This window comes from Lithobates pipiens, unplaced genomic scaffold (assembly GCF_037356315.1).
Source record: "Lithobates pipiens isolate NorthernLeopardFrog02 unplaced genomic scaffold, aLitPip1_a1.2 Scaffold_8, whole genome shotgun sequence".
Taxonomy (NCBI): domain Eukaryota; kingdom Metazoa; phylum Chordata; class Amphibia; order Anura; family Ranidae; genus Lithobates; species Lithobates pipiens.
In genome coordinates, this window is record NW_027507903.1 from 254,071,689 (window position 1) to 254,084,332 (window position 12,644).

At 42.6% G+C, this 12,644-nt stretch overlaps 1 protein-coding gene across 1 annotated transcript in view; it reads right to left on the reverse strand.

Annotated features, from left to right (window-relative positions):
- Nucleotides 1–12,275, reverse strand: part of PLXNC1 (plexin C1) — a 160,330-nt gene extending 148,055 nt beyond the window's left edge. Inside the window, exons 1-2 of the mRNA XM_077470617.1 lie at nucleotides 11,261–12,275; nucleotides 1,630–1,764 (exon numbers count right to left, since the gene is read on the reverse strand). Of these exons, the coding sequence (XP_077326743.1) occupies nucleotides 1,630–1,764; nucleotides 11,261–12,178 (1,053 nt within the window). The 5' untranslated portion in view covers nucleotides 12,179–12,275. The remainder of the gene's footprint in view (nucleotides 1–1,629; nucleotides 1,765–11,260) is intronic.
- Nucleotides 12,276–12,644: the final 369 nt, after the last annotated feature.

The following is a 12,644-nucleotide window of genomic DNA, read 5'->3' on the forward strand; positions in this document are numbered from 1 at the left end:
TTCTGGCAAAATCCGCAACTAACTATGCCATGTCCGCACCCCCCCCCCGCGCTGTCTTCTGGGAGACACACAGGTCCCAGAAGACAGGAGGAACCATTCACTAGGCGCACGACTTGTGCATGTGCAGTAGGAAACAGGCTGTGATTCCCTTACTGAAAATGCTGGCGCCTCCACCTGGAGCCGAGGGCTTGGGGTGAGGACATTGCGGGCACCCTGAACAGGTAAGCGTCCTGATGTGCTGCAGTGAAGGTCCTGGTTCTGAGCAGCAGAAGGTGAGCCAAAAACTGGTGCACACTACAGCATGTGTGTATGTTGAGGGACTGGCAGCAATCCATGGAAAAGCTTCCACCACTTGCTGGTTATGAGTGGGCCAGGCTCTAGCACCGGTGTGGGCAGAGGAAGAGAAGTGTGTGAGGAGATGAACATGTGGGTCAGGCCTCATTTTGGGAGGGATTTTTGTAAAGGAGATGTGGTAAGGAGGGCAGCAGGGTTGCAACGAGAGCAGTGTGCATGGTGAAGGGCAGACTTAGTTTGCAGGTGCTGCACTGTGGCCTACTGGGGCTTTGCCAATGGAAAACCAGAAACCAAAGCACAGTGTTATGTGTGCCTTTGTTTTTGTTTCCCCTATGATATATGTGCCCTTGGTTTTTGTTTCCCCAATGGCAATACGGAAATAGGACTTTTTCTAAATTCTTAAAGAGGAGGGCCGGTTTTAAAAAAAAAATTTTTAAAAGTCAGCAGCTGCAAACACTGTAGCTGCTGACTTTTAATAAGCACACTTACCTGTCCAGGGCGCCCGTGATGTCGGCCGCCCGAGGCTGACCCGTCCCTCGGCTCTCGGGTCCCGGCGCCGCCATTTTGGCTAAGGGAAACAGGCAGTGGAGCCTTGCGGCTTCACTGCCCGTTTCCTACTGCTCAAGCGCGAGTCGCGCAGCGCTTTGTGAATGGGGCACGCTGTGTTCTGGGACACACAGTTCCCAGAACAAAGTGCGACCAATTACCCAGAAGACGCCGCACGGAGGAGAGAAGACAGAAGATCTCCACGGAGGAGGAAGAGGCAGATTAGGATGATGTGCCTAGCAACAGGCATTTCTGGTAAGTTTAAAAAAAAAAAAAAATCATTTTTTTTTCAGATTTTTTTCTAATTTTTAATGTTTTTTTTTTCAGGGTGGCCCTCCACTTTAAAGCAGAACTAGATCCTCCTATCGTTTACAGCCAGGGATAGGACCATATTAGCCTCTCTTTGATCTGAAGTTGCCATAATGCTGCACATGTGAGCAACTATGATACCAGACATTTGAGGGCTGACAGTTGCAACTGTCACATGAAGTGCTTTCCTTTCCAGGCCCTGGTTCACCTCTTTTATTCTTTGGCTTTGTTTGGCTTTGTTTGGCTTTGCCTGCCTAGGAATGCTCACTTCTCCAGACTGACATCCACCCATCAAGGTGTATTGATATTTGCATAACCACTACCAATAGCCAGCCCATTGTTTGTATCGGGGCTGAAGGTGCTTGAAAGAAATACTGAGACAATATTGCAATTGGTTGAAAAAAAAAATAAAAAAAAGCATTGGCTGTAGATAAACTTTAATGTTATATATATAGTAATTGTGAACTTTCTATGATTCACCTTAAGCAACTGGCCATTTCCAGTTCCAAGAAACAGAACCAATGTCTTCTGCACTTCCATTACATATACTGCAGTCAAGTCTCCGTGGCTAATTGTTGGTTTAGAATGTATTGGCAAAGGATTATCATAATTTTCCTAAAATCAACAAATTACAGAAAAATAAATCAGAAGGATGCAAAATATCAACATACCAAAAGTACAAACAGAATGTGTTTTTTAGTCAGTCCAAATATAGTAACTTATGCATAAGATATGTGATAATAAAGATTCCAATCTGCTATGATGCAAAATAAGAATATGATTATTTAATTTCACCTCTTTAATACAAACAAATGTTTCTACTATTGCATTAGTTATGGGATGATATTGTTTATGACCTTCTTCTGCAGTTACTTTCGATACAGGATGTGATGGCAGATGCTTTCACATATAGATGGTAGGGGGAAGTTTCAGTTCTTTGAAATAGCATATGACTTGCACACCACAAATTCTTCAACATCTAATAGCAAACATACAGTATAGCCTAAACTGCTGATTTAAAGCTATTGTAACCAAATTGTGAAAACAATGAAAAGGCAAACCCCATACCTTTTAGATGTCTACAATTATTATATGTTCACAAAATTGTGAACGTGACATGATTTCATATAAATGTGCAATCAAATTCCTTATCAGTTCAGATTGTAGCATTACCCCATTTGAGCAGCTGATTAGGATGGGTCTTCTGTTCTTTGCCTTGACCTTTTCCAAAAAAAACTTCAGTCCCTCTAACACACCGGGTTGAGTGTACAAACATACATTATCACAGGAAATCACTAAAAGTAACACTTTAGTACTCAGTAGTAGCTCTATAACCAAGAAAACGGGCAACAAACCAGGTAGTAAAGGCAAACTAAATATATTTTCACCCAATATGGTTGGTAACTAGCCAAACATAAAATCCATTAACAATGGGAATAACACAATTTAGCATACAACGTGATTATCAAAAAGGATGAAGCATAAGATGTCATTTGGCATCCAGATCAGCTCAAGTGCAGCAGTGAGCAGTAGTAAAGTTTAATCTACCGAGTGCTGGAACTATACTGCCAGAGAGCATTTATGGCAGCGATGCTACTCCTAGGCTGACTGGGTATGACCTGTCCAAAAGAAAATGAGGATGGTAATGTAGGGGGCAGGGGAACAAAGGGGATTTGCAGTATAATTACTAGCGGAGGGGAAGTCCTTTGTTCTTCTACCGGCTAACTCTAGGGCCCTTTAAGAGCATTTGGTGCATAGGGTTAGTATAGGTGCAGTCTAGGTTTGGAATAAGTTGCATATAGGGTGCAATATGGATTGGGTACACTTAGTGTCCTGCTCTCAGTGGCTCACTCCCTGCTAGCAGTATAAGCAGTAGGCTCTCCCCAAAGGCCTCTGCTGATCAGCAGTGGGAAGCAGAGGGTGAGTGGACTCTCCAGTCTCCCTGCAGCAGTTGTGCAGATGCAGTGGTGTGGGCCGTGCTACGCTGGCCCTGGTTGTCATCACTCCCAGTCCCAGGCTTGGATCTACACTGGTATGTCCTTCCACAGACAGGTGAGTATTCAGACAGAGGTGCTCTCTTTCTAGCTCCCTTGTTGTCAAAAGGAGGAACTTTCCAGGGAAGTTTAATAACAATCATCTTTCACACCTCCTACTGGACAGTGCCTATTGGGATCTGTAGTGTAGGGAATCAATTGGTCCTATTATATAGCTAATGTCTCAAACAACAACTCCCAGGATTTTCAGCGCTCTGTATAGAAGTTCATGGGCTTGCTTGGCTTTAGCACTCCCCCTTCTGGCCAGTGGGGAATGGTGCAGCATACCATCAGTATCTCAGTAGAGGTACAGAAGAATAAAAGACAATATCTCCTTCTCCATATTGCTGTAGCCCATCATCTAGATACTGTACATATGCATACAACATAGGCTGATTGACTTAGACTACAAACCCTCCCTTCTACTTGGCATTGGATTACAAGATGCTGATATCAATATTTGCTATTCTGTAGGAACATTCAGAAATGTTAACTTTACCGAAGGAGTACCCACAAGATTTATTTTCTGCCTCAAATTCCTCTTGAAAAAGTAGCATTAGGATGCCCCTGGAACAAGATTCCATCTCCCCTGACTGGAATTCCCTGGGCAGGTACAAAGTCAACCCAAGTCCTTTGTTCTCGCCCATTGAATGGCCCAACTTGGGTGAAATGGACCATTATTACAAACTATTAGACCTCCAGAGTTTCCCATCCCCCCATAACAACTATAATTGTTCATCCAGATTTTACCCCAGGATTCACAGATAGAATGTCAAAATCCTGGGCTACTCCTGAGCTCTGATAAATGGAAGAACATTAAAGATGTACACTCAGATCCCATGACTCTGCATTTGGGAATGTGGAGAACCCAACAAGGCACTCATTTTCTCCTATCCCTGCCAAAACCGTTCCTCTATCAACAACAGCTCTTTCTTGAACTGTTATTTCAGCTTAAGTATAAGTTCACATTGCATTGGTACAGGACCCCAGTCACCCTTGTTAAACTATTCCCATGTCCCAAAAGATACACTATCACATGTGTTCTGGGATTACCTTCCATCCCCCTGTTCTGGGAGCAGGTTTTACATATAATAAAACTTACAATATTCTCTCTTTGTTAACCCTGCTGCGGTCTTGCTAAACCTAACACCTCTTTCATAAAAATATTATTGCGAGTCCTGACCCTCCTGTTTACTCTATTAGGGGCCCGGAGTCAAAAGTGTAAGAGCATGGGGTTGCAGGGGTCACAATCGCAACCCTGCCCCTAGCTCCAGGGGGCCCCTGCAGCCTACTTGTCATATTATCATATCCTCCACAAAATCCACCTTCGATCTGCACTAGGGCCCCACAGCCACGTTCCAGTACTGGGCTTCCACTTTGCCTTCCACAGTCCACATCCCTCTGTTTTCATTGGCTGGGGAGAATCTGTGAGCCATTTCCTGAATGGAGAGGAGTATGGGGTGAGAACAGCCGAGGATTGGGAAGTGTCTGTGCTGTGTGCCGGCAACATGGAATGGTAACCAAGCTCAGCGAGTTAAGAGGAGCAGAGTGCCATCCTGTAGCCACAATGGGACCGATGTCACTGGGGAGGTAAGACACCGCTCGGTGTCTTCTAGTCACTAGCTGGGATTCTCTGTATTCCCCCTCCCCAATGGGGAATGGCCGCTTACCTCACTTCCCTGACAACTGGGTAACTCACACGCACCTCCAGGAGGTGACCTTTACCCAACACCTGCCAACACTGACAGAAAAACCTTAAGAAATTGCTAAAACAAATCCCTTAACGCATCCTGAGGAGCCTCTGAGGTGCTGCAGGCTCCAGATTTCATCTCACATGGCTTGACCACCCCCTCCGCCCTGGTTGCTATGCCCGCTGCTAAGCTTTCCCAGTACAGCCCTCTACACTGCTCCTCCTCCCCACCCTCTGATTCTCTGGGAACTCTGGGAACACTAAACGCTTAAGCTACTTTGAGTACCTTGGTGTGTAGTGGGTGTATCTGCACACACGGTGGGTGGAAGTGGTGGGTGGAAGTGGTGGGTGGTAGTGGGGGGGCCCAGGTCAACTTTTACATGGGGGCACACAAGCTTCAAGCTACGCCTCTGTGTAAGAGGGGTCTTCTGTATCATATAATGCTCTTCAAACCAGGTATGTGACATTAGAACACCACTTTATTTCTACTGCTGAAAGAAAACAAATATTTTAAAGCTATCCCCAGAACAGGTAAGAGAAAATCTTTTCATAGGGATACTTGTTTGGTGGACAGCTGGCTAAGAGGACAATTTCTCCCACTTAGCCCCCGAATCCGACTTTGAAATTGTGCGACTTCAAAGCCGCATGTCAGTGCAACTTTAGGGATGACTTAGCTGACATCTGTGCGACTTCATGCACAGATGTCTATGCAATTCGCACCTGAAATCGACAAAAATAGTGCAGGATTTTTAGAATTGCATGACAAATCACACCGGTGTGAACAAGGGGTTAAACTTCCAAGGGTTTTAAGCCTTTCCTACTTTTTTCAAAACAAACAATATGTTTTAGCTATACACACACTTTAAAGCTGAACACCAGTAGAAACAAAAATTGACCTTTGCAGGGAGACTGGCAAAACTATAATATGAGTAATACGGGGACCTTTGTTCATTATTTTTTTCTAAATTCCAGCTCCCCTATGTACCAATATAGCATTCATGTACTTTTTTTGCAAAAATATCAAAGCTTTGTAAATGTATACATTGCCTCTGTCTTACTTCCTGGACAGACTATAGGTCATGACACAGGAAGGAGTTGACCAGCTGACCTCATTAGCACACACCCTGCATCATCTACCCATCTCCAGGTGCACGCTTTTTAAATGAAATGCAATCAACCAGTGATCACCCTTCTTACTAAATTCATCATATACAATCAGATTGCATAGTGTATGGTTATCTTTATACAAGTACATAGGTGGGAGTGGACAGAAACACTCAGCTGTCAAGCCCCTTTCACATCTTTGCATTTTAGTGGGGGGGGGGGTTATTTTGGATAATTTTCTCACATCGCACATAGGGCAGCCCATACACGCAGCAAAAGAGGCTTCAGAGCTATTTTTAGAGTAGAGCTTGGTGCATTTTTTACTGCGATTTTAGTGCATTTCTGAAATGCAAGGAAACACACAGATGTGAATGGAGCCTCATTGTTCTTGTGTTATCGCACCAATTTCACTTTCAGGCCCCATTCACATCTAGCTTAGTGGGAGCGCACATTTTGTTTCTTGTTTTTCCTTAGACACGCATAGGGCAGCCTGTGGATTTCAATTGGCTGCACTACATGCTTATGGGACATTTTGGCGTTGTGTGTTTTTTACTGTGCGTTTTGCAGCATTTGCCATTTGTCGTTTTTTCACATGGCAAAATGTGTGTTTGCTTCTGTGTTTGGGGTGCTGTTAACAATTAATGACACTGAAAGCTCAACTAGTAATTTTAGGTGTATAAAGATGGCCATACACTATACAATCTCCTTTAGATCTGCCATCAATTATGTAGTGCAAGGTCCTGCCTGATTGGATATAGAGTGATTGGCTAGATAGGTGTTTCCTCCTAATTTTTACAAATTTGGTAAATCTAAAGGCGATTATACAATCAGATTGTATAGTGTATGGCCATCTTTATACACCCTAAAATTACCAAGAAGGGTGATCACTGATTGGGTGGGTAGGTAGGAGGGTGGATGTTACAGGTTGTGTGCTAATAAGGTCAGTTGGTCAACTTCTTCCTGTGTAATGACCTCTAGTCTGAGCAGGAAGTAAGGAAAAAACAATGGATACATTTGAAAACATTAATGAGAACAAGTGAAGTACCGTAAGTGTCTGTAGATTTAATGAAAAGCTTTGAAAAAACTACATGAATGCTACATAGGGGAGCTGAAATTTAGAGGGAAAAAAAGGTGAACAAAGGTGAACTTATCCTTTAAGTATAACAAACATTTCACAGCAACACACCAACTGCAATCAAATCATATCCAAACCAATGTACAAACCAAAAAGGTCCATAGGATATAAAAGTCCAATAAAGTGCAATAGAACTGGTGTATTAATAAAAAACGTAAAGCTATACACCATATATCCTCCACCACAATGTTCAGTGCAGTTTCCACTCCCTTAGGAATTATGATTACCAGATAGTATTGCCATTCACTCTTGTGTATGGCTAATATCGCTTATGCTGATCTAAAGCCAATCATAATCACCAAATACTGTCCAGATATTACGATTAATCTCCACATGTGGGGAAAGAATCAAGACAGAGCCTCCGATAGTGTAAAACCTTAAGGTATGTAATGAACTTACATCAAAGCAATATAAAAAATGCCTTCATAGAAAAACCACTGCAATGTCAGGTGCCTCAGTACTGCGATCTCACCATCCCTCTGAGATCGTAAATCCGCTCACACTTCCTGGGTTAATGTCCTGACATCAGATCCAGTTGTCGCATAGGCACTTCCCTGGGCAAAGTCGTAATGATGAAAAGCGTTGGGACGTGGCTGTACGGCAACTGGAAGTGATGCAACACGTAGCACCGGAAGCGACGTTCTGTTGGAGTCAACATCGGTCTGGTGAGACACTGCTTACCATATGCTGGGTCTGCTGTGACCGCGATATGCCAGTTTAGTGCCACTTTGCAATGTGCGATTTTCAAATGTGGATAATGTGAGTGCAATATTTGTAGGCTTTTATTTTGTTGTAATATACTTATGTTAACCGGTATTGCACTATTGGAGTTTCCTTTTGTTTCACATATATGGAATGTCGGTGAGTCACCATTGAAGATTGGAGAATGATGCTGAATGTCATTTAACCCTTTTTTTCTGAGAATGAGAATGTGAGGCAATCGTTCTTGGTGAGTTGATACCCTAAGGCCCCTTTCACACTGGGGCGGTTTTCAGGCGCTACAGCGCTAAAAATAGCGCCTGAAAAAAACGGCCCCTTTCACTCCAGTGTGAAAGCCAGAGGGGCTTTCACACTGGAGCGGTGCGCTAGCAGGACGGTAAAAAAAAGTCCTGCTAGCTGCATATTTGGAGCGGTGAAGGAGCGATGTATTCACCGCTCCTAAACCACTCCTACCCATTGAAATCAATGGGACAGCGCGGCTATACCGCCGGCAAAGCGCCGCTGCAGCGGCGATTTGCGAGCGGTGTTAACCCTTTTTCAGCAGCTAGCGGGGGTTAAAACCACCCCGCTACCACCTGCAGACCGCTGCTAAAACGACAGTAAAGCGTCACTAAAAATAGCTGCGCTTTACCGCCGACGGCCACACCGCCCCAGTGTGAAAGAGGCCTAAGGGGGAGTGGTGGCACGCTCTTCACATGGTGTAGCGGTGAGATTTCAAGCAAGACTAATTCATCACGGATTGCTTTATTGAACTAATTTATGTCCTGTTACTTTTAGGACTAATGTTCACTGGACTTTATTCACCTTATTGTTCACTTGGTGATTTCACATCATCATTAAATTGCTTTGCACATGTTTAGTTTGTTATAGCACCACTATTTACTGTGTATTTATATTTCACACTTGGGTGTCTTAATATTTCTACGCTTTTTTATCTGTTCAGTAGTAAAGCATTATTTTATTTATTTTTCAATATTACAGTATTGTGCACAGTTTCATACTGAGTCAGAAGTTAAGGTGGTTGTAAACCCTTCCATATACCCAGTGCAGTGACTGGTCTCAGGTGATGTACAGAGATGAAACTAATTCTCCTACATAAGTGGTACCTGTCTATCTGCTGAACTCTCTTCTCTACAACCATTCAAACTGCTGAGTTTATAAAGCTCGCAGAGAGCTGGTTACACTCTACAGAGCTCAGTGAGGAGAGCTCTGAGAGCTGATTGGAGGAAAGAGACACCATAGGCACACAGAAACAGAGCCATTAATCACAGGCTGTGCCCTCCCTTATCACCATTTTTCTCTTGGTGTCAGGAAAACTTGTCAGAAGCGATTCATGCTGCTAGCAGAGGAACAAATCAGCAGACATAAATGACACTCAATGCTCTTAATTGAGACAAGTACACACTATAGAGGGACATGCTTTGTTCATATTTCATGTCTGAGGTTTACAACCAAGTTAAAGTATAAAGCAAAACTTTTTTAAGTTTTGGATAGAGTGGAGAGGGATTACAACACCTGTTAAGGCTGGGTACACACTTTGGCGAATTGGATGCGGGATCTGCTGCATCCAATTCCCAATAGCAATCCAGCATCCAATTCGCAATAGCAAGAGATTGTGACCGGCTCTCTATGGAGCGGTTCACATATCTCTGATGCAGCTCCAGTGTGAATTTGCACAGGAGCCCTGTGCATCTTTTGCATCTTTTCATCCAAAAATTGGGGCTGAATTAAGACCTGAAATGATGAACCAGGATGCACCAGACCCCTGCTGGGAGCCTCGTTGGTATTAGGTGTGAACCAAGCCTGAGTTTTAATGGCAATCTGTGTCCCTGTTTAAAGAGATTCACCCTCTATATTTGTCCTGTCCTATCACCAGTGAAATAAAATCATACATTTTGGATTGTCACCAGAGCAGATGGGAAACATTCCAATGGGGACACTACTTCTGGTGACCTTTGCGGCAACCAGGAATGCCCATGCTTTGGATGAGTTTCCACTCGCTTCCTGTTTTGGCTATGGGACAAAAAGTCAAGGAAAATCTCCATAACGGGACACGGCCAGAAAAAAATGACAGGGGTTAAAACCCCCCCTTAAGCCCCATACACACTATCAGGTTTTCTGCTGAATTTTTCCTTCAGGTTTACTAAAACCATGTACTGCAAGGGCCTGCCTGATTGCACACCAATTGAAACTCCCAAGGTTTGACCTCAATTATATATTTGGTAAATCTGAAGGAAAAACTCAGCAGAAAAACTGATGCCCTGTGGCCCCAAAAATAAGACATAGCGTGATTGTCGGTGATGGCAGCAATATAAGCCCTACCCCCCAAATAAGCCCTACCCTGTTTCCCCGAAAATAAGCCCTACTCTGAAAATAAGACCCACAAGGACTTTAATTAAGGCTTATTTGGGGGGTAGGGCTTATATTGCAGCTAGGGCCGAAACAATGAATCGATAAATCGAGAACTAATCGATTATGAAATTAATCGATTACTATTTTCATAATCGATTAATCGGCCACTAACATAATGGGGTTAAAAAAAAACAAAAATTAGCCCTAAATATTACTTCACTGTCCCATAGTAAAAAATGAAGCCCTTACAGTAGCGATTATTTGCTCTTTTTGTACTAATTTTAGTTTTTTTAACCCCATTATGTTACTAAACATCTCAGGCCTGGGTCACACCTCTGTTTTTTTTTTGTTCTTTTTGCAGAAACACACTACAGTTCATTTACATGGTTTCCTATGGGACACGTTCACATCCATGATTTTTTCAGCTGCTGCGTATTTGGAAAAGACAAGGACTTTTTTTTACCGCAAAACGGTGCTATTTTGTTTTTTTGGTTCAATATACTTCTATGGAGAAGCTGCAGAAAAGCATGTAATAATGCATTTTTGCGGCGTTTTGCAGTGTTTTTTAATCTGCTCAACAAAATATTGGCCAAAAAAAAATTTAACAATGCAAATCGCAGCAAAATTACCTTTTTTTTAAATGAACCGATTAATCGAAACAATAATCGACCAACTAATCGATTATGAAAATAATCGTTAGTTGCAGCCCTAATTGAAGCCATCACCGACAATCACGCTAGGTCTTATTTTCGGGGTAGCAGGGTAGCATGTATGGGGCTTTACTCAATCCAAAAAATGGGGCAGACCCAATTGAACATTTTTATTAAATTGAAATTATGGTGATCAATATAAGCAATAAATACTTGAAGCAGGGCAGCTAGGGAATACCCAACACTCATGGGTCCATATACTGTATGGTGGGACACAGTTGGGTAATAAAGGTCAGAAACCTACCTTTATGTAAATAGCAATACAGTGATACAAGTAGTTACATTTACCAGATCCTCAATAGTTATGACCTAAGCAAGTGGTTTTGTAAGTATAATATGAATTGAATAAAATGGTATTAATACTCACGCAGCTATCATAATTTTGAGCAATAAAGTCCGTATAAATGCAACCTCTGAATCTTGTCTCCAGAATAGTGATGTTGTAGATGCAAAGAGCTGTCTTATCTGGAGATGCACTATTGTTTGTGCTAAAAATTCCAGCCCAGAAGAAACTCCCAGAGCTGGTGAATGCAAACGAAGACAAAATCACCCCTCTCTGGGTCTCCGTCCCACATGTCAGATTATACTGAGAATTAAATGAAAGATCTGAATCCAGAACTAGCAGTCTTGCCCTCATTTCATTCGATGGGTAATACAGAAATATAAACTTGCCCTTCCATTCAAATGCGTCAACAACATTTAGGACAGGTGACTGACTGTTTTGTTGAACTCTGTATCTTATTGAAAATATGACACCGCTCTTCTCTCTTAATAATATTGCTCCCTCTTTGGTAGGTGCAGCGGTTACAAAGGAGATCACGTCTTTTTGGAAAATGAAGCCTGCAGCAGTATGCTCGGGGTTACTGGACACAATTTCATTATCGTATTCTTGAAGAAGAGTGAGGTTATTGACACTGTACTCTCTGCACGGGTTTGAATGTTTATTCCAGCAACCGAGCACAGTATCATTATACACGAGTAAAATTTTGTTATAGTACATGTGTGATGTGGCTTCTCTTCCTTCACAAAGGTCGCTTCCATTGTGTGACCCTGGACATCTTACTGCCTGAATTTGAAGGGTATGATTAAAGAGATGCAGATTGTCTCCAGTGGCTACTACAACGTGTTCCCTCCCAGTTACAAAGTTTTGAATAGGGTGAGTGAATCTGAAGGCTCCCTCACTGAGCACTGGATCTGTTGTAAATCTGATGAGAAGACACAGCAGAGTGCTGGCAGAAGGAGACATGGGCATCCTGTAGTTGTTGTTCCCCCGCACATGGCCCATAGATGACTGGGGTGTGAGAGAGGTCCGCAGCTGTGCAACACTGAACAGGAATCAAACACTTTAAATGATATAATGAAGAGCTTAGTTCCCATTTAACTGTAACTTCCTGAACTATTGTAAGTGAAGCAACAGAAAAAATTTGCTGACATATCCCCTGTGCGTTCCTGCCCATTACCAACTTTGTAAAAAAAGATTACTTTAGCTAAAGGGGAACTAGATAATATTTTCATGAAATTTACATTCTGAGCTCTTGTGTAACCGGAACTCCTTTCCTGCACATAGAAAACCAAAATTTCCTGCTTCAATACATAACTGTGCATACTCTTTTTTCCTTATTATTGACGTGTGTGTATAAGTAGCACCCTCCTAGCTCAGAATGCTAGTTACATTTTGTTTTTGGCTCCTTCTGAAATTAAGGTAGCAGTGATTGTTTGGTCTGGTCTGTTCGGGTTTCACAGGCTGAGCA